A 22822-nucleotide genomic window follows, 5' to 3' on the forward strand; every position below is an offset into this window, starting at 1 on the left:
CAGTGTATGATTTCAGTGTATGTTCAGTTATTGTAATACAGACTGCAATATGTCTGGCAATGCATCACATTGGCTTCCACATTTTAACTTTTTGTTTAACACTGTACTGGATCTTGTCAGCCTGATCAAAGCCCACCTTACAGCAACACAGTCCAAGGTCTGCTCTATACATTTTCATCCAGTTTTCATATTTACCTGCACCATTGACTGCATGAGTCATTACACACAGACAAATACACAAATCAATAGGGTTTCATCCAGTAGCTGTCACCTGCCTGCCAACATTCAAGGACAATATTTCACACAACCACCTACACAGAAACTTCATGCACTTTTAGACTGTGTTGTTGACAGTGGGGCTGCAGCAGGGATTATGACTGACAAAAAGAGATTTGTGAATTTGACTGATGCAGCGTGTCCTAGAGCCTCTTCCACTCTGCACAGTCTTCATTCTCTTTTATGAGACATTGCTAACATTGCAGTTAATAACACTGACATGCTGGATTTTGACCATGCCTCGCCCCTTTCTCTTCCCTTCTCCATCCCTTCCTGTCTCTCAGCCAGAAGGAGAGACCTCATCCCTTGCCCACCCTCCCCTGCTCCTAGCTAGCAGCAGCATGGCAGACAGTCGACAGCCAGAAGACGGTGCCCAACAGTGGGACTCATCAGGGGGGCAGGATCCTGCTGGCACCCACGGAGCCAATGGCTACTCTTCCTCAGCCTATAGGACCTGCCAGCCTGGTGGTGCCCACATGGCCACAGCCACAGCCTATTCTGCCAGGGAGAATGGCTTCAATGGGGAGCTAACTGGAGCTCACGCTATAACTGCAGGTAAGATGTCTTCCTAACTTAATTTTCATTGTTGTTGTGGCTTTATCTGTCATTAGAGGCTTATCTGACGTCTATTTCCATGGATTTCACAAATATCAGGACATGAAGTGGTCAGTGGCCACATTCAACTGTAATCCCTGAAGAGTAGGTGCAAATTTGAACAGTTATATTAGGGCAATGTTGATTTAAGTAAAACTTGCTGATAGAAAAGACATCTGGTGCCCCATGGATAGAATCATGGAGAATAGAAACCATATTAATGTTTTTTTGGTGCTAGTGTGAAAGGATGTAAACACATTGATTCAGTACTTTAGAAGCACTGTTGAGATGCATGTGGCAGGGACCCTCTTTTGGACAACGTAAGACACGGTTTAGAGAGCCCATCTGGTCCATTCATTTTTGTTATTCATTTCATGTCCAGAGGTGCTGGCACAGTGACACAGAGGTAGTGTTCTATGAGGACAATCTGGACTTGTTATTTGACTTTGCATTGAAGCTAATGTTAGAATTAATTTCAGGTCTGTGGAGAGTTCAGGGTTAGACATTTAGTTCTGATGATTAAGGTAAGGGCAGGGCCTAGGAAGGGCATTATGTCAAAGAGTGTCCTTGCAACTATGGTAAGACCAAAACGTGCATGTGTCTATGAACGTGTATATATAAGAGGGCATTCGTGTGTTATGTTCCTGTGGTCACGTTTGTTTGTATGTGCATGTTTGCATATGCGTGCTTCTGCGTGAGTTTCCGCTGTGAGTGCATATATTCATGTTTTTTTATTTTGTGTGGTTTCACATGTGTGTATGAGTTTGTGTTGGGGATAGTAATGTATTTGTGTAGTGATGTGTTTTTTGTGTATTTGTGTTATGTCTGTTTTTGAGCATGTATTTGTATCACTAGTCCTCACTAGAAAAACAAACTGTTATTAACGGTGCTATAATTAACACATAAAATCGTTCTCGCTATCCCTCAGCACCCACCACACCCTCACTCACACCCTGGAGACAAGAAAGATAAAGTACCAATGGTGTAACCATGGCGACTGCTCCCCTACAATTTACTTTGCCAGTGCTTTTGTTCTTTTTGCCTGTAGCTTGCCACAGACAAAAGCATTTAGTTTGCAAAGACAAGCACTCAATTAACCTCCCATTTCCCTGTTATTAGTGCTTTACTGATGCTAGTTTTGAACACTGATAACAGTATTTTTGAGTGGCCCTTTGCTGTTGGACCTTTTTTTTATGCCTTCGATGCTCATCTTTATTTGTTCTGTATCATTCATTCCTGAAATTTGAAGTGAAATTCAGGACTATGGAAAGAAAAGTGCAGATGATTGTGAGCTGACTGCATTTGCTTCAAGGAACATTTTATTTGCTCCAAGATGTTTCTTAAATTCTTTATAAGCTGAGGTAAAAGACTCATAATCACATAGTTAAGCTTGATTCAGGACAACATTCAAATCAGACTGACCTGAATTGGAAACTATGTAAAAACAATGACTATTAGAGTTTAATGACATTTAAGATACGTTTCCTGTTTGCTGGCCTGTAAATCATTTTCAGTCATGCAGTATGTCAACTATAATTGCCTTGGTAGTAACTGGCCTTACTCCCTGTGATGTCATGACAAATTGTGTGTTGAAAAAGTCCTTCACTAGTGCGTTTGCAAGTTTCTGCTTATACACACATAAAAAGAAGACTCTCTGGGATGTTTTGTCACAACTTATCAGCGTTTTATTGATTTCTTTCCAACATCTACAACCTGATAAACATCTTTTAGTGAAATCAGGCAAGTTTTGTCTAAAACACAAATCGACTATTACAGTTTGATTATATAGGTAACTCTTTTCTCAACGGTGTTGCACAAGTCACCAACAGTGACCCTTGTCACATTTCCTGCAGTGTGCCTAATACAAACAAAGCCACTTTAACCAGTGGGTCAACATAAATAGCATCTGCCAAGACCTCATGTGTCCCTCAGCCTCATTATTAACAAGTATCAAAGACTTGAGAGCAGTAAACAGCCTCCTTCCAACTTCAAAGTCAAAGCTTGAAACTGATGTCAACAAGAAAACATAATTTTTTGCACTGAGAGGGGGACTCCAAGGATATAAGTTTCAGCATTTAACACTGTCCTTTCATCCTCATCTCAGACAAAACTTGTTTAGCCATGATATATTGTAAATAAATTTATCTTAGAGGTTTGGCCTCAGAATGTCTGGAAAAAAAAAATGTTACCAGCTGGCACCAAATGCATCATCCATCAGAGAGCAAAGATTATGATGAGATCAACTGAGTGAGAGTCTGTAAAAACAACACTAGAAGCTAAAACACTGTAGTATACAGTAAAACTAAATGAATCTGTTAAAGATGAGAGTTGCCTTAAATATCAATTCAAACACTCCCTCTCCTTCAGCTTTCACAGGCAAAATGTCTAACAGTAATAATGGTTGGTCTATCAGTATATGTTTTCTGATCATCTGCATAGAAATGACACGTTCTCCTAGTAGTTGTGTAACCAGAGCTGTGTTTGTCAGCAGAGCTGCTTGTCAGCATATATTAGCATTGCTCCAGAGCAGGGCAGGGTGTGGGCAAGTGGAGCAGGATGGGTGACAGAAGGACCGATGCTGGCACTCGGTAAACCTTCTCTCCCTGTGAAAAGCTCTTTAGACACAACAAGAACTATTGATGCATGAAATTGGCCTCTTGACTTTCCTTTGAAATTAAGTTGTAAAAGCCATTCAGCCATGCTAGAAGTGGTCAAGAGAAAGAGGTAGGCAGAAACAAAATGCGCTAATAGTAACTGAAAAATGTAAAAGGTTGTTAAGCTTAGTCTAGGGAGTGGCTTGCTCACATATATTGTGTTTTATTAGAGATATTGCAGTGACTTATATCTGCATAACTGAGCTGATGCAAGATACTGGGCACAGTGGCAACAGCCTAGACAAGATTTGCTGCTGTTAAAGTCCCTCCATCTCATTAGCTTAAATGCATGTCTGGTTGCAAAAGACAATATTTAGCTGTTTATGCAGCTCCCTCTGGAGACAAAAAAAAGCTTGATACAACTCACACACATCCATACCTCCTAAAACCTGCAAATATGCTTGAAAGATGTAAAATCAGTGTTTGGGTTTTGGGGACACTCTCTTAATAATGACTCTCTTTGACTTTTGATTTATATAAGCAAATACTTTTTTTTTTAAAAAAAGCAACAGAGGAAGGATCACTCTGCTGAGATGGATGGACATACAGTTGCTGTATATACAGTGAAGACAATTGTAAATTGAAAATTACAATATAGAGAAACCCAATGATACTATAAGAGGAAATAAAATATGAATAGCTTGCCTAACCTTAGCTAATATAATGGTCATGCTGCGAAGTGTCTGCTGTTTGTTTGAGTGAGGACATAATTTAAGAAAACTTTAAAGATGGTCAAATAGAGGTAATTTTATTAAAATTGCTAATTACTAGCAGCACTAGTATCTTTGGACTACTCAGTGACCTATGAAGCAGGCCAAAGCAACTTAGCATGAGCAGATACAATGTAAATATAAGGCTGGATCAAGTGTTTACTCTTTGCTTTGGTGAGGGTAGGCATTAATAGCAGCTTAAAAGTATGTTAGGTCAGTTTAAAGTAGGTTATGGATAGAGAATGGTGTCGCCTGTCATTTATGACTGCAGGGCCTAGTGATAGATCCCAACATCATTTAACATGAATGACTGGACCTCCACATGAAGGAGTCAAGCAGCTTTTGGCTACAATAAATATTGTATGTATTGGTAATTAACAAATATTAAACGTGCCATATCTCAGTGTCTTTCAAGGTCAGTAAAAGGCTTTTAAAAACATGTTGGCGAAAACTGACACATTAGAAATCATCTGGGATGTTATGTCAGAGCACTGGTCCTCCAAATGAAACGACACAGGTGGGACTTTAAAACTCGTATTTGTGGGTCAGTACTCACTCTATTCAGGCCAATGATTGAATAGATCAGTTTAACTTCATGTGTGCTTTCTTCAAACTGTGAATAAATCAATCTTATTATTGGATGTAGAGGTGAAATGTATATTGTATGAAAAATGTTGTTATATAGCTTAACTTGATGCCGTATGTACTGACAGATTATTGCATAGGCATGTGCCAGTGCTGGACAGTTAATTTGGGTATTGCAAAGAAAGACATTAAATACATTAAATCCTATATGCGGTCAATAGGATTACATGGCATGAACAGCTTGATCAAATGGACTAAACATGCTTAGAGGGTTGTAATATCTTGACAAGAAATATCTTACAGTTCTGTGGTGTTACATATGTTATGTGACATTTGTTCATTTTTTAAAATCTTTTTCGACATTCAGTGAATCACAAAGTTCAGGTATTCAGATTTAACACAATAAACACAAACTGACTGGTTGTATTTTTACAGGTAGGAAAAGCAAATGCAAAAAAAGAAAAAGAAATCACATTTTTATATTAGTGGGCAAAATGATTGGCTTCGTTTTTTATATAGCTGCAGCATGTATAAGAGAAATGTGATTTACATAACAGCCATTCTTTTCTATATACTGGGGGCTCTAGACACAGAGCATCAGGGGCTGAAATGGTCATGATATGTTGCTGGGATTTGAATTGTGTATTGACCCAAGTCAAGCCCACCAGTCTGTTGCTATGGCAGCCACTTGCTTTACACATTTTTGGTGCTGCCTGGTATCATACCAAATGGCACTCATGCTCTCCTCATGCCCTCTCAGTCCCGCTGAGTGTGTGTGTGTGTAGCAGTCAGGCTGTGTGTTGCATTAACTCGGGGCTTCCAGTCGTAGTCTCAGCTCAGAGAGGGCGCATTCTCATCTTCAGTCTGCCTATCATACAGGTAATACATGCTTTTACTTCAATGGGAGAGGATGTCTGCGAGTGTGAATGATGATTTGGGTATACTGAGTATAGATCCATAGATATGATGCAACCTTTCTGTGAATCAAAGCAGCTGTTTGCGCTTGTTGTTTATTCTGTTGTCAAAGCCAGTGAAAGGCATGCGGCTCTGTCTTTTGACATCACTCTGTCAGCAAAATGCTGAGGCAACCAGACCAGGCTTGTTGTCATCACTGTCAGCTTGCTTTCTGAATGTGACAAGGTCATTTTTTTTATACTGGTAATGCTTTGGTTTGTTTGGAAGACTAAACATTCCATGATGTCTCGTTGAACTCAGCTCCTCCAATATTGCTTTTGACTGTCTCTTTATCTGGAAGAAAATGCATATTTACGTAGTCCTCCCTCTTCAGAATAATGAATATACAGTATGTTACAGTATATATTATTAAAGCAGTGTAACCCGGGAACATAAATCATTCAGCAGATGTTGCATTGCTTCAATGGCAACATTCAAAAGTTCTTTTGAGACAGCTAAAACATTTAATTCAGACAACATAGCTTAAGATCCTGCCTGTTACTTTCGTAAAGTCCGTTAAAGAGAAGGAATCAGCCAATGCGGTTTCTCTTACTCTACAATATATTTTGTGTGTTAAACAAGAAAAAAATCCACTGTTGGTAAACATTTTCATTGTCTTAAAGAATGTGAATACTCCACCAATAAGCACCATGTTGATTTCCGATCACCTCAGTGTGCACGGTGTGGGTGACCGAACTATTTATTGTTCGTCACTCATACTACAGTCCCTCCTCACTTGCCAGTGCTCAGTAATGCCATGTGGTTAGATTTAACTGTGGCATTAAGCTCTGCTTAAGATATCTTGTGCCAGTTTTCAGAACAGCCTGTGCATGTGTTCACTTCTTGCTTTGTGTGAACCTGATGTTTATTTCATAAAGTGTGAACACATTATACCCAGGGTTTAGCAGCCTGTGTCTAAACCACAAAAGAACTTGAAACTGATCCTAAATTTGAAGACAATCTATTAATTAAATCAACAGTAAGCTTGTAGGAAATTTAGGGATACAGTTGCACCTGTAAAGCAGGGGATCGATCTTCTTCATATGGAGGCGTCGTCTCACTAAGAAAATAAATCCATTGACACAGACCTGCAGGGTTATTTTCCCCCCAGGTCTTAGCCATAAGGACTGTTTTGAGTTGTTTGATGTTACATTGATTGTGCTTTATGTTTACATCTTTCAGCTCCATTTTCCTCTACTGGAAGATGGACTGGAGGCAATGAATAAATGTTACATGTCTATTGCGATTTGCTATTGAAAATGGGAAATGGCTGCTTTGAGATGGTGAGTGGGCTGTGCTAAGTGTCCCCGGAAGAAGCGTGTATGTGTGTGTAATTGCGTGTGTGTGTGTGTGTATGCCTGCCAACTTGTTTGTGTTAATGTGTGGGTGATGTTGGAGAGAAAAAGGTCTTGAAACAGCAGCAGAAAAAGCATCAAACTGTGCCACCCAGTCCCGCATTACCACTGTTACTATGCAAATGAAGGCAGGTTTGATTAGAACCGTGCAGCGCTCTCCCATTGCATGCCAGATATTAAACTGATTCTTACAAACATGATGGCAGACAGGTGTAACCTTACATGTAGAGTCATCAGACCAGTTTGGTAAATTTCTTTGTTTTCCCCATAATTTGCAACAAAATCAATGACAAAGCACTGTTCTCTTCTTTCTGTAAGATTCACTTATTGTTTTACTCATAGTGAGTTTCAGTCTGAGCCTTTTCGCCACGGTAATTATTTACTTATTTAGCACCTGCCGCCCACCACTGTTAGACAGCCAGACAGTGGTGACAGTCTCTTTATAAATGTTGACACTAGTGTTTTCTCTAAGACCGTAAATCTAATGTGACTGCAGTTTTCTTGCAAAAAAACAAATTTAGTAATAAATTTTGTTGAACGCTAAATCCCCAAAATTGGGTATTGTCTCATTTTCTCCTCCAAATTGGGTAAATCCTCCACTCTGAATAGATAAGATTAATGTCTGTTCATAGTCCAGTGGAGTCACTCAAACAGCTGAAATAACTGTAGGGATAAAATGGACGCCAAACCAAAACTGTTGTGGGGTTTTATGCTGTAAAAACACTAAATACCAAGCTGTTCAGATCAAGTGTAAAGCACTAATAGTGTGGTCCAGTCCTTTCCAGATGATTCAGTATGATAAATTGTTTGAAATCTATTGTAAAAACTACATTCAGTGCTTCAGTAGCCTACTGTTTACACCCAGTTTATTAGCTAAAACTAATGTAGTCCTGTATTAAGTCCTTCCTTCATGAAGGTGATAATGTTCAGTTTTTGCTGAGAGATGTTGATTTAACTGTTAATGGGCTGTTTTGGAGGCTGTGATTTGTATTTCTGCATTATGAATGGAGATGTTTCTGTTCATTTAGCTTCACTGATATTAATGGGGTGGAAAAAAAATAAAGCCCTGTGTCAGGATAACACAATATATAATACAACACCACAAAATACATCTTCTAAAAAAAAAAAAACAGCTAGCTCAGCACATCTAAAACAGTTAGACCAAAAACTAAACATGATTTATTTTTAAAAATGCTGTTTTCCAGGTCTAGCATTTTTCTATAGTCGACTTTATTAGAAACATCAATTCCTTGGAAATGAAATAGCTCATGGGTCAAATAGTGATGAGAAATGAGAAATCATATGTATGTTATGTTAAGCTGTACACTCTTATCAGGTACCGGTTTTAATTTTAGTCTGCACTTTTTAAGGATGCTGGGTTTCCATGGTGACACACAGCCTTCACCAGCAACTCTAGCATCCCTGCAGTCATAGAAACTATTTCAGCTCTCTTACACCAGTGTTCATCTCAGGCTTTGAATGACATGATTCACAAATACACTAAAAATGAAATGGTTGGAAGATGTGATTGTTTTTTGAGAAATGTGCTATGTTTTTATGAATTATTTGATGAATGTTGATGGAGCATCATGCAACTGTATAACCATATAGTGGTTTGATATGCTGGAACAGCTGGGAATACAGTGGGTCTTTTTTCCAGCCTGTCTTGGATTTACAGTAAATAAATGTGCATGTGGTGTGTGTGGCTGTTTTACTGTCTGTGTTCAGAGCAAGTCTCAGCGCGGATTGTACAGGAAGTGACAGCAGAAGCAGTGGCAGTACTGAAGGGAGAACAGGAAACTCAAAGGCTTCCATCAGGTAAGCACACATACAGGTGTAGCTTTTTTCGGGCTCCAGTGCGAGCTATGTACAATCTTCAATTGTAAAGTCACTTGTACCCTGCTCCTCATTTCTGTTTAGACCAAAAGCTACATTAGGTCTCCATCCCTGTCTCTCCCTTTGCAGTTGAAGACACCACCAATTTGCCTCCCTCTCCTCCCCCCTCACCTGCTGCAGAGCACTTTGGTCCTTTAGAACAAGGTAGGGTCTAGAATATGCTACATATATTTGTGAGATAATGTCTCTGACGGAGGAGAGTGTGGTTTCCTTCCTTCTGTGACAGTTTCCAGGGCTTCTGGAGGTTTGTGATCTCCAACGCACTGGAGCATTTATGTTGGTTGGCTTTAGGGGTATTCTTCAGTCTCGCTTCTTAGGACATGCTCCACTTCTAGGGGCTGAACCACATATTGAAGCTTTTTCAAGAAAACTGGAGATACCAGAGTTGCTAAAAACAGGACTACATTCCCCATTTTTCAGACATCAATTTCTTCTGAAATCCTGCTTCCGCCTCCTCGTCATACACCTGGAACCATTTAAATCTGTATTTTCATCATCGTCACTGTTTATTTCTAAATGAAAGAGTATTAGCGAGCATTACTACCTTAATAACAAGTGCATTTTTTCACCCTACTCTTACGTTTCCCTTTCTAACCTCTACAACCTGCTGTCTTCCCACACAATAATATGACAGCCAAATTAGGTAACCCTCCAACATCTTGTTTGTCTTTTCAGTTGAATTATGTTTTGCATGTCTAATTACAGTTTTGTGTTTTCTTTACATTGTCCACTGTTGGTCTTTTTTGTATGTGTTGGGCAGTGGCTACAGATCAGGGTTTAGTTTTATTTAACCTTTACATTTGCCCGTTAGCACTGTAATGTAGTTTATGTCTTTACAGCATCTTTGACCTCTAAATTTTAGTTGAAGCAACGATTGTTGTGCAGCTACCTGCAAGAAATGCTTGTACAGTGTAACTAAAATATCATCCTGCTTTATGCTTGTTCTTAGTCTTCATGTCTCCTCAGTCAGCAGTACACTATCTGGGATGTAATGAGGAGAGTCTGTACGTGGGCCAGCCATGTATTCAATACAAATGGCCAGTTTTATGTCACATTGTGTACAGTATGCAAAGTCAGGAATGATTTTTGGTCATAGAGGTTAAGTCCTACATATTGGTGACTGTGTTTGGTGTTCATGAACAAATAATAATACCAAAGTTTAAATATGTGTTGTAACAGGAAGGCACTGAAAGCCTCGGTCTTCTCAGAACCTTAGACGTGATGGTTGAGTTGCTTGTCTCTGTCTTTCCTGTCAGTGTCCTGTGTGAGTTCTGTTTCTCAATCCAGTTTAGCCGTTTTCTTGCATTTCCCTTTCTGATGACTCTCTCTGTTTTTGTTGCCTATTTTAAATTTGTCTTTTTTCGTTATTTCCTTTCCTCACGCTTTATCTACCTTTTCACTGTGAAAATGTCCATCTTAAAATGCCACAGAAGGATTTATCAAGTAAAGACACTGTGAAAACAACAGCTGGTTCAGCTGAACTGCTGATTTAATATGATCTTTCATTTGATAAAAAAACAGTATCTTCACATTGCTTTCAATTACAGCTGAGGATCTAAGTCAGTCAGATATTCTAAAATAAATAGCTATAGATGATAAATTGTTGGAACAATTCTAAGATACTGTACTGCCCTGACACAGCATTTTAGTTTTTTTTTTCTCCACCAAAAGATGCTATAAAATCTGCACACTGTGCACAAAGCAAATGTGTATGGTGTTAATATTTTAATATTTTTGTTGTTGTACCCTACTACTAAAAAATTAAGCGTGCAAAAGCATGTTTTGTCAAGTTTTAACCAAAAGTGCTCCTCACCTGGGAAAGAAATCTTTTCAAAGAATCAATATTTTGTTACGTCACCATTAAGATGGACATTGTTTGGCATGTTTTCCATTTGTTTTTTTATGGTTTTCTTTCTCCTTTCCTTTATATTGCTTCCTCTTCACTCTCTCTTTGAGTCTGTGTCCAGATTTCCCTGCAGTTCTTCTCCTTGTGTCTGTCTTGTTTGTAGATGTAGGGGATGAGGAGGAGGCAGGCCCTCTCCGCCGCTTCCAAAATTCTCGGGAGAGGTGCAAGTTCCTCGCCCCCTCCATCTCAGTTTCCGTGCCCGAGGACGACCCCTACCACTCCGACGAGGAGTACTATGAGCACCCATTGTTCAGCCCAGAGTGGACGCACTCAGGCTCTCGCCCCACAGGGCAGGCTGTGGCTTTTAGACAGATTGAAGGTGAACCACGCATGGTTCCTCTTTGCCATTTCCCCTCCATCTCCGCTCTCTTTCCTTCTCTCTTTTCTCTTTTTAACACCAATTTCCTGTTCTTCTGTGATTTGACCTTCTCCCTCCCTCCTTCCGTCTCTTCGTCCGTCAGTTCGTCTCTTCGTCCGTCTTTGTGTGTCCTTGTGATGTTTGTTTGCTCATAATTTGAGCAAATACATATTTGACTACATTGCTCCCTGTAGTTGCCATGCTGTTAAGCCCAACACAGAGCAGTGATGTTTCTCAAGTGGGACGATGTTTTATTGTTATTCATGCAATAGAGATAATACACCACAGTTCTCATCAGTAAGACTATATACAAAGTTGACTTCTGGGACAAGGCCCAGATGGCATTCAAAAATATCTGATGGACAATGTGCATGACTGATGACCTCTATGCAAAAATTTCTCTGCCAGTCATCTCCCAGAGTGTTTTGGTTCATTCTTTAAGACTACCCCTCATTCCTTTAATTTTGCTGTTCCATGTCAAACCCCTACACTCATTTCTAACTACTCTTACGCTCACCGTGGCAACAAGGAAGACTTTCAGCTCCACACACCCAACAACACATGCACCCAAATACAAACTTCCGCACCAAATGCTACAAGATAAGTTGCTTTCCAAGTGTAGATGGAACCTAGGACCTCAGTGTATTTAAATTTAGGCTATAAAGCTGCCGAAGCTGCTTATTTAACCTACACAAGAACTTAAAATGTTATAGAGCAAAAAGAGCAAAACTGCACACACTAACAAATAGTCCATTATGAATCTGAGGGGTTCTGCTTTTTCCTTCACTGCTGCTCTTCATGGTTGCATGTTTTCAAGAGCCAGAGATTTCAGAGGCTCTCAAAAGAGAAGTGCTTTAGCACAATAGTGCAGTGTTAGTCCATGAATTGTTGCTAGTTCACTTGTGTTTCCATTTCCTTTGAACAAACTCATTCACTAATCTGGGTTGCGGCAGGCCTAGTATGTTATCTTTTCAGAAGTGACTCTTGTTTATACCATAAGAAGATAGCTATTGAGAAATAACTTGCATATCATACATGCCTTAAACAAATATGGGTTCCTTACATACTGAGCACCCAAACAAGAAACATATTCAAACAAAGTAATAAGCCACTCACATACTGTTCAACACTTTGCAGTTTATGTGTAATGTACCTTTATGTTTTAATAGACTAAGGTCATCTTTTCCCAGAGCTGAAAGTGTCCCATCATAAGTTGTGTTCTCACATAACCCAAGTCTGTGTTGCCTGTAGTCTTAATGTGTCCCCCTCTCACCCTGTTTTTGAGAAGAAGAGACCATGGAGGCTCTTACAGCTGAATACGTGGAGGAGGTGGAAGAGGAGGAGGAGGAGGAGAGTGCAGAGGCAGCAGAGTCCGAGGCAGCTCTTGATGAGCAGCAGTGGAGTGGGGAAGAGCCCGAGCTGGACAGCCCCCAAGCTGAGCCCTTAGAGCAGGCAGAGGCCATAGACGAGGCCCAGGACCTAGACCTGGAGCCAGCCGAAGCAGCTAGTGCTACTACAGAAAGCTCTAAGGACAGAGAGGAGGAGGAGGCAGAGGGTGAGGAGAGCCCTGAGACAGGTGTGTCCTGCCCTCTGCTCTCCCTGCCTGCATGTTACTGCATTGTCCATTGTATAAGAATGCCGGATGTGTCAAAGGGCACCCGTGAGCATATAACATAAGCATTATAATTCAGGTGGAATGGCAAGTAATCCTCCCTGCGCTCTGCTGCTGCTGCAAGGCAACACAGGCTTGTTGGTGAAAAGAGTCATATTCTTTTAACTTAACCTGGTTTTTTTTGTGAGTTCTCTTGTGCTTGTATTTTTGTTTCCCTTGCTGTGGTTTTTGGGGCCGGCAATTTTGTATTGGTATGATGAAGTAGTGCTGACCATAACAGTGCTTTGTTTGTTTTTTGTTTTTGTTTTTTTACCAGCCACAGATTTCTTATTATTTTTACACATGGCTTGGTGCTGGTATGCCAGTGCTACACAGTGAACATGGATCATTCATATAACTATCATAATAATTCTGTGTACAGAATTTGCAGGGGATTTGTGTTGGCTGCCTCATGTTTGGTGTGTTATAGTTCCCAATATAATCATTTACCATGCATTACTTTATCAGCAAGTTTTTTTGTTTTTGTCACCTGTCACTATTGGTAAAATCGATGACTATTTCTCTGTCATTCACCAGCAAGTTATTTTCTGTATTCATGCTAATTTTTTGAATTAATATTTCAAAGTTATTATTAGGACCCAAAATCCATTTGCTGTTAGCACTTAAGATTTTAAGTGGACACATTTTCCAAACATTTCATTTGTGTTCGAATGACAGAGATGCCATCTTTTGTATCTGATTGTTTGAAGAGCATGGATACGCATTCCACCTATTATTACTTGTTTCCCATAAATCAGCATCACAGTTTCATCATGCCGATTCCGTCTCATACCATACCATATTGCCATCCATCTGTGACTTGGTGGACCCCATACTCTCATCGTACTTCTTCAGTGATGGCCATGTCATTGCGCTGTAAGTTTCTGAGGACAGCTTTGCCTGTTTCTGTGATAACGGCTTTCCCAGTCCTTGCCTTAACATATATCTCGCTCGCAGCATGTCAAAGCAATACTTCTCTATGTTGATCAAAACAGTCAACTTACAGATGTCTTTTCAGCTTTGAAGATGGACTCAGACAAGCAGGGAAGTGGGTCCATGAGCCCCGACAGCATTGGATCGGAGAAACGCCCAGATGAGTTTTTTGAACCCCAGATCCAAGGGTTCTTTGCTGGTGAACGAGTTGTACCAGAGAGCCCCACCATGGATATGCCATCCTTTGTACCCCCAAATCTTCAAAACCAAGCCAAAGAACCTGCCAGGTCACTAACGCTTCAGCCTACGTATGGTGAGCCTATCACAGTCTCAGAGAAGCAGCCTTCAGTGGAGTTGGTGGAGTTGAGCAGCATTGGTGCTCCTTCTGATTTCTCTTCGATGGAAATGAAAGTTCAAGGAGGAGATTCAGTGAAAGACACAAGAGACAGATCTGGCATGTCGGCATATTTTGAAACATCAGCCATGGAGATTGATGAGGCTCCCCAGTGTAAGGGCGAGGGTTATTATGAACTGAGCAGAGCCGGTGAAGATAAGAGTTCAGTTGATTCCAGGTCACTAGCTGAAGCCCAAGATAAATCTGAAACAAAAATAAGTACAGCAGCAGATACCAGTGTGTTCACAATTCCTGACAGGAGTAATGAATGCAGGCTTTCTCCTGGTAAACTGGCCTTAGAGCAAAGAAGTTACTCACTTAACATCACTATTGGAGCGTTGGATCAGAGTGGTCAAAGCAGACCAAGGAACTTCTCCCCACTGGCCACAGATATCATGTCATACACTAGTGGAAGTCTAGATGAATCGGCAGAGTACCTCCCAGTCACTACTCCCTCCCTGGATAAACCTCCATCTTTCCCTCCTCTGATCCTCGAGACTGCTGCTTCTGTCACTTCAGATTCGTCATCTCCTCCACTGACGGGGACCACAGAACCAGTTTCAAAACCCAGTCCTGAACCAGAGTCACCTGAGTCACCTGAGTCACCCCAGTCCACTAAGAACACTTATAAAAATGGCACAGTCCTAGCGCAAGACTTGCCTGAGATGCTGGACCTTGCTGGTACTCGTTCTAGACTGGCATCAGAAAACACTGACCCAGAAATTACCCGAAGAAAGTCAATTCAAGCAGATGTGTCTGCCTTCGCTGATGACCCACTGGCTAGCCTAATTTCAGGTGAACAGAGTCCTGGGGCAAGAAAAAGTGACAGCCAGCTGGAGGAGATGGGCTATTGTGTATTCAGTGAATACTCAGGGCCCATGCCATCCCCTGCAGATGTGTTCAGCCCTACAGACACTTGTGGAAAGAGCTTCACACCCTCCGTCTTGGAAGAGAAAGTGGCTGAGCAGGCAAGGAAATTAGCAGTCAGAGATACGTCCATGGAGGACAAGAGCCAGCCATCAGGAGCTGCCGAAATCACTGAGGAGAAAGACCAGAAGGACATAGGACTAAAAGATTCGGTTGAAGAAAAAGAGATTGCAGATGATCAGCTGGCTAAATCTCCAGGTGAGCACGAGAAACCACCTGCTCAGTCAAGTGAGTCCTTTGTGACTCCAACAGTCACTGTGACTCTAGAAGGAGGTGGGAGGTCAGTGAGTGAGACTGAACGGCAAGCCAGTGGTGAAGGCTCAGCCTCAGAAACAGAGATTGCTGATTATGAGAGGCAGATCCGCAAATTGGAGATGGAGGACAGACCTCTTAGTTTGGAAGAGGAACGTGAACTTCAGGAGCTTCGTGAGAAGGTAAAACTAGTCCACCAGGAGGCCTATGAAGAAGTGGATGCTGAAGATGTGTACCAGCTGACTGGTGTGGCCAAGGACCGAATTGCCAGGCCTGTCAAATCTTCACCTGCTTCATCTGTGGAGAGCAATATTGATGATGACAAGCTGCTTTCCCCAGTGCTGTCACCTTCCAAGCTTAAACAAAGGGAGACCTATGGCTCTCCAAAAAGAGCAGCTTCACCAGTGTTAGGAATATACAAAGAGGAAAAAGACAAGGTGCAGTCAGAAAGAAAAATGAATGAAGAGCAAGTGAAGGAAGCAGCTGAGAAGAAAATGAAAGAAGAGGCAGAGAAGAGTTTCAGGGCAGAGGCAGACAAGAAAGAAAGTGAAATGAAAGAGAGTGAAGAGAGGATATGGAGAGAGAAAGAAGAGACAGAGAGGATACTGAGGGAAGAAAAAGAAAAGACCGAGAAAGAACAGCAAGAGCAGGAGATAAATAAGCAATTAGAGAAAGAAGAGAGAGAGAAGAAAGAAAGGGAAGAGAGGGAAAAGATGGAGCAAGAGGAAAGTGAAAGGAAAGAAAGACAGGAAAAAGAAAGAATAGAAAAAGAGTTGAATGAGAAAGAAGAGAAAGAAAAGAGAGAGGGGGAGCTAAAAGAGAAGGAGGAGAAAGAAAAGCTAGAGAGGGAGCTAAAAGAGAAGGAGGAGAAAGAAAAGCTAGAGAGGGAACTAAAAGAGAAGGAGGAGAAAGAAAAGCTAGAGAGGGAACTAAAAGAGAAGGAGGAGAAAGAAAAGCTAGAGAGGGAACTAAAAGAGAAGGAGGAGAAAGAAAAGCTAGAGAGGGAACAAAAAGAGAAGGAGGAGAAAGAAAAGCTAGAGAGGGAACTAAAAGAGAAGGAGGAGAAAGAAAAGCTAGAGAGGGAACTAAAAGAGAAGGAGGAGAAAGAAAAGCTAGAGAGGGAACTAAAAGAGAAGGAGGAGAAAGAAAAGCTAGACAGGGAACTAAAAGAGAAGGAGGAGAAAGAAAAGCTAGAGAGGGAACTAAAAGAGAAGGAGGAGAAAGAAAAGCTAGAGAGGGAACTGAAAGAGAAGGAGGAGAAAGAAAAGCTAGAGAGGGAACTAAAAGAAAAGGAGGAGAAAGAAAAGCTAGAGAGGGAACTAAAAGAGAAGGAGGAGAAAGAAAAGCTAGAGAGGGAACTAAAAGAGAAGGAAGAGAAAGAAAAGCTAGACAGGGAACTAAAAGAAAAGGAGGAGAAAGAGAAAGTGGCTGTGGTGGACAAAAAGGATGGAGACAAGCTTGAAGAGATAGACGTTGAAACACCAGTGGAGATTGAGAAGGAGGAAGAGGAAGGTGAGGAAGACATTTTACAGACAGCAGGGGCAGGTGCTGGTGCAGCAGTAGTAAGAGAGATCCCAGAGACTCATGCTGTCATCGAATCAGTGGTGACAGTTGAAGATGATTTTATCACTGTGGTGCAGACCATCGATGAAGCAGAGGAGCCAGGACACAGCGTTCGTTTCTCTGCTCCACCTGAGTCTGAAGCCATTTGTGTCGCTGCCCGGGATGAGGAAGACGAGGAAGAGGAGGAGTCTGTGGAGCTGGCCCAAGAAGCGGACATTGAGGCTGCCAGTTTAGAGGATATGGATGAGAGTGGCGTTCCTGAGACCCCTGCTTCCCCTCTGAAGGAGGCTCAAACCATGGAAACAGAAGGGCAGACAGAAAGCTACGACAGAGATGAAACCACAATGGATGACTCTATCCTGGACAGCTCCTGGGTTGACACGCAAGGTGAGACTCCTTTGATGGTTTGTTCCTTACTTTTCATTCCTTTCCCCCTTCTTCCTTCCTCTGCTCTAAAGAAATTAATTAAAAGGGTGCTTTATGTTTTTCATGTCCGTGTTTTGCCACACTGTAGATGATGATAAGAGCATAGTAACAGAGAAGACTGAGCCTTTGCCCAGGGAGACCAGCCCAGGAAAAAGGCCTGGTGTGGTCCAGAACAGACAGACACAACAGAAGAAGCCAGAGAAACAGGAGAAGCCGGTCAAACAAAAGGCCAGAGGAGGGAGGGCTAAAGGTCGAATCTCCACACCAGAACGCAAACCTGTCTCCAAGGAACCTGTCTACATCCCAAGAGAGGATGTCAAGAAGAAAAAAGGTTCTTATTTATTTATTTGTTACCTTTGCTTACTGTTTGTGCATAAAATGTACAGTTTTAATGTCTTGCAAACACAGTGATGTGAGTTCAGTAAATATAACAACTTAAGGAGAGGATCAGGGTGTTTTTTTTATACAGCTGTATTTCCTATTTTAACTCAGTTTACTGTCTCTGTTTATTGTTGTCTTTCTCTTTTTGTCAACGACCTTGATTCCTCTAATAATGTAGCTGTAATAAGGAAAACTGAGCTTACCAAAAAAATGGAGGTTCAGACTCATTCCCCATCCAAGAAGAGTGTGATGAAATCAGCAGTCCGACAGACCCGCCCCATCCAGCACCACTCCTGCCCCAGAAGGAGGCCCACAGGTGACACATTACCTTGGTCTATAATACAGCTGCTGCTTTCTGCAAGATAATCACCAGAAGACCAGTGTTCACTGCATTTTACCTTCACTCTCATCTTCTATTTGATTTTGGCATCCATTCTTCGGTTGTAGTCCATTGTTTTTGTCATGTGGGTTTCTTTGTATTTGAACTCAATAAAACTTCAACTTCCATACTTGTTTTGTTTGCCTTCACTGATATATTTTTTTGTTTGTTTTCTGACAGTTTTTGCACATTCCCCCTCACTAAAGAGTGACTTTACACCTGGCTGAAAACAACTGTTTCACTCACACACTCTGCACACACCAGAAAGAGTGTACACAGCGAGATCAGCAAAAAGACTTCTCAGCTGGTGTTAAGCTTCTCTTTGAATGCATCCTTCTTTGTTGTTACCATTTCCATTAACTATTTTTATGTTTTTGTTGGACTGTTCATGATCTGCTTATTTGGTCTGATTGCCTTGTCAAACCTCTGTCAACTGTCTGGACTTTTTAAGACTTACATATCCAGCCCACCATATGTTCATTTCAACCTATGGTTGCTAAGAAACTAGTAATCCATGGTTGTGATGCTGTGATACTGTGAAGACTGTAGTGCTTCTCTGTCCCAGAGGCAGTTTGCACTACATTTTCCCCTGACACTGAATTGTGTGTCACTGATGATGAAAGCACAGTATGCTGCTGCATTGCCCCAATTAGATTATTTTTCAGGGTGGCCTTACATAATATAAAATCCCACCATTCTGTTTGATATCTTGCCAAATCTTTGCAGCACAAAGCTCTCAAGGGGGCAGTAGCCTGCTCCCACAGAACATTCAGTTTGCCATATAGCTTACAATGCCAATTTTTCAAGTACAAAGTTGGGTGGTTTTTGTATTTCTGTACTTACAGACTCATGAGAATCACTCATGTATATCATGCAATCCTCTGTATTAGGACATTTCAAAGACTCTCGCTTCTACTTCAGTCTATTAAGGGTAATCTGTGTGTTCAAGTGTTTTGATTTACCTGAAAATCTGTTTCTCTCTCTGTCCCTCAGAGACCCTGGCAGACAGTCGTCAGCCTCTCAGCGTTGCAAGACAGTCTCGTGACAGAGCATCAGTAAGTACAGTATATACCACCAGCTGATGGTACAACCTCTAGCCTAAATCACCATAGAGCTTGTGGTAGAGCAGGTAAATAAACACCAGTCAGAAATTTCAAACTTTCTGCTAAACCACTTTTGACTGCCTCATCTCCAGAAAACTTTTACTTGCCAAAATTAGACCTGCTGTCTCTCTGTTTTTTTTTTTTTTTGGTGTGACAGATTTCAGAACACTACTGGGAATGTGGATCTGCTGGTTCACAAGTTGCCTTGTGCATCTTTAGTGTAGACATTGAAACAATAAACACAACATTAATTAGGGAGAATAATTATCTCTAGAATTAGCATTTATTAAATATCTCTTACATAGTTTTCTCTTGTGGCTTCCAGAGCAACCTAACCTAATCATTTATTCAGATAAACACATCACGTACAGTTGAAGCAGTCTCCCTGCTAAGTTTTAATTTCTGTATGAAAAACATTGCATTGCATGTCTCTATTAACTCACTGTCTTTTGAAAAAAAAAAATTACATTGGTTGCTTGTGCTTTTAGTAAAACATTTGCCATTGTTTCTGTGTTTAATGAGTTTGCACAAGACAAAAGACAAATCCATTTAGAGTGTTTTTTTTTTTTCTGAGTGGGTGTTGAATCACCCTGTGACATTTCTCCAGCGGCTGTGGTCGTGACTCCGTTTCACTCCTCCACCATGGTAATGACAGTTACTGTGTCTAAAATAACATGTTTTTTATGCATTTCTTAAATGTCATGTCATTACAGCATACCTTAAGTGTATTCTGTCATTTTGAGCCCACATTGTATTTCACATTTAATTTACAGATTCAGTTTACGCTCTTCAAATACATCTGTTTGCCATGGTCTACGGTGTAAGATGGCCATAGTGAAAAGTCTTTACTTTCTTTTTTTTTTTTTTTATTTGGCATTTTAATGGATGAATATGTATTTTTTTATTATTTCTTCATGACCTGTTCACAGTGAATGTGCACAAATGTGACTGTTCTGTTGGGCTATGATTAAATCACAAGATCTGATGTTGGTATCTGATTCTTCAACCTTTAAAGGATACATCAGATCTTTAGCACTTAGTGTATAATGCATGTTGAAGCACTGTTACTTTCACCACTTTTGTCACCCTGTGTTTTGTATGTCGATGCCATGCCACTCACCATCTGGGCCCCATCATTCTATCATCTCAGTGCCATGCCCATCGTTTGCCACTTACAAAGATCCCCACCTTGATATCCAGAGTGGCTGCCTCATTAGATAGACCTCGCCCTTCTTCAGCAGAGCCTCAAGGCTCCCCAGTATTACAGAGACTTGTAGCCAAGGTAGGTGAAAAGTAGAACAGTGGTGCAGCTGCAGGAAATCTGGGAGGACCATAAAAACATATCTTATAATATTTTATTATACTTTGTAATAGTGAAAACCCAAGCCTGTTGCTTTATCTTGTATTAAAAATAAATCACAACCTCCTTCTTGTCTTGTGTGTGCGTGCGTACGTGCGTGTGTGTGTGTGCGCGTGCATGCGTGTGCCAACAGGATGGTGGATCACAGAGTCCAGATACGAGGTCCTCTGTGACACGCCATTCCTCTATTCTGGCTCGCCGTGGGTACCATGACCAAGAGGAGAGTTCCACCTCTATCACCAGCTCTGGCTCCACGGCTCCCCGCAGACCCACATGTAGGCTCTAGCTCCACTCATCAACTCACTTCACAGTGTTTAACGCATTTGGCAGCCTTAAACCAACAGTACACCCTCCATATAAAACAACTGATTCAATCAATATAACATTTTAAAACAATAAGCTCCAAAGCAACAAATGATTATTTGAATGGTAGAACATTAAGGTTCATACCCTGTCAGTGTATGTGAGATAAATTTGATATTTTTAACATGTCCTGTCTTTAGTACAATGACAAAGACTAAAATTGCCATTGATTTTTTTTTCTTCTTTAATCTAAACCAATATGTACAGTATCTTGATTCTTGCTGTATATTGCTTCACTCATTCTTTCCTATTCATCTCATTCTCTTCACCATCTCTATCACCATCTAACATATAACACAAGTCTCACTGTTTTTTGATCTTTTATCAAAACATGTCCTGTTTTTTTATACAGATCCAGGTGCATGTGGAATTGGAGTGTTAACAAGCCCCAGATCTCCCCTTTTTTATCTCCCTTCTTGCATCTAATCTGAAACCTTTTCCCTTTTGCCTTCTGTAGCATTTCACACTGAGATGAGGGCAGAGCATAGGACAGGACGAGCCCCTAGTATGACAGGTACAGGACACTTTCTATGCCTCTGTCATTGTGATATTAAAAAAATATTTGCTGCAAGACTATTATAATGGGTTACCTTAGGCTGTACAGGTCTACTTACAACTTAAGTTGTCTGGTACCTCAAAGGATATGGGTAAAATATTTTAATAGGACCCTTAATGTATTCTGTACAAAACACCCATTTTGCAGACTTTTTGTTAGAAAACAAATCATTTTATGACAATTGCAATGATAGGACTATAATAGAGTGCCTCTTCAACTCTCACTTTGAGCCTTATCTTTCCTCCAACCAGTTACAGAATCAATCCGCTCCCGTTCAGCTCGCAGTGGTCACTCCACGCCCCGCACGCCTGGCTCCACAGCCATCACCCCAGGGTCCCCTCCCAGTTACTCATCATCTTCAAGGACCCCCGGAACCCCTCGATCCCTCAGCTTGATTTCCCAGGAGAGGAAGGTGGCTCTAGTCCGCACCCCACCCAAGTCGCCTGCAACCACACCCAAGCAGCTTCGCATCATCAACCAGCCACTGCCTGACTTCAAGAACATCAAATCCAAGATCGGCTCCACAGAGAATATCAAGTATCAGCCTAAAGGAGGACAGGTGATGTTTCTCACACCCTTCTTTCAAAACCTACAAACTACTTATTTCTTTCACCTCTGCAATGCTGTAGTCTTGTCTATTTTACTGTTGATCTCTGAGGTAGATATATATCAGTGGAATGCGTACCAAGGCACCAAGGGCAACAGTCCTGCTATAAACTTTACTGTAAAGTGTACTGCTGTTTAACATGTGGCTTATTTCCAAATCTCTCTCTCTGTGTGTGCCACAGTTGTTGTCTTTACCTTGGTCTCTTAGCTATCTCTTTCAGTCATCCTGCTGACTCACTAGTGTCAAAAGACAATGAGCGAAGAAATATAGTTTGTCACTAGAAGGAAAAATATATAAAGAACACACTGATTTAGACTTAGAAAATCAAGATTTGTGCACTGGTTACAAATAACCAGTTCCCGCAGACTCTAAAAATCCTTGAAAGTGAATAAGAACGACTTCCTAGAACTTTTTAAAGCCATACCTTAAATATTACCATTGACATTAACAATACTGATAATCAAGATTCTGCAGTTCTTTGCCATTTTACTAATCATCATCTGCTTTAACAGTCAGTATGGTTGACTCCCGCTGTGCCTCTTTATGTATAGATAAGCAGCATGTGAGCTCACCTGGGTGAAAAGGATAAAAGTTCTAAGAGTTGACCGAACATCAGGTTTGCACTATAAGGCTGCCAAT

General features: G+C 41.0%; 1 protein-coding gene across 2 annotated transcripts in view; it reads left to right on the forward strand.

The window, feature by feature from the left end:
• Positions 1 to 736: 736 nt before the first annotated feature.
• Positions 737 to 22822, forward strand: part of map2 (microtubule-associated protein 2) — a 37880-nt gene continuing 15794 nt past the window's right edge. The window contains exons 1-9 of one of the 2 annotated variants that reach the window (XM_033325802.1): positions 737 to 831; positions 8857 to 8946; positions 9094 to 9168; positions 17523 to 17765; positions 17994 to 18131; positions 19188 to 19249; positions 20448 to 20579; positions 20791 to 20932; positions 21828 to 22135. In XM_033325802.1, coding sequence (XP_033181693.1) covers positions 753 to 831; positions 8857 to 8946; positions 9094 to 9168; positions 17523 to 17765; positions 17994 to 18131; positions 19188 to 19249; positions 20448 to 20579; positions 20791 to 20932; positions 21828 to 22135 — 1269 coding nt within the window. In that variant the 5' untranslated portion in view covers positions 737 to 752. Of the gene's footprint in view, positions 832 to 8856; positions 8947 to 9093; positions 9169 to 17522; positions 17766 to 17993; positions 18132 to 19187; positions 19250 to 20447; positions 20580 to 20790; positions 20933 to 21477; positions 21535 to 21827; positions 22136 to 22822 lie in introns of both variants that reach the window. The other variant, XM_033325801.1, reaches the window with a different exon arrangement.

This window comes from Mastacembelus armatus, chromosome 21, assembly GCF_900324485.2.
Source record: "Mastacembelus armatus chromosome 21, fMasArm1.2, whole genome shotgun sequence".
NCBI classification, from domain to species: domain Eukaryota; kingdom Metazoa; phylum Chordata; class Actinopteri; order Synbranchiformes; family Mastacembelidae; genus Mastacembelus; species Mastacembelus armatus.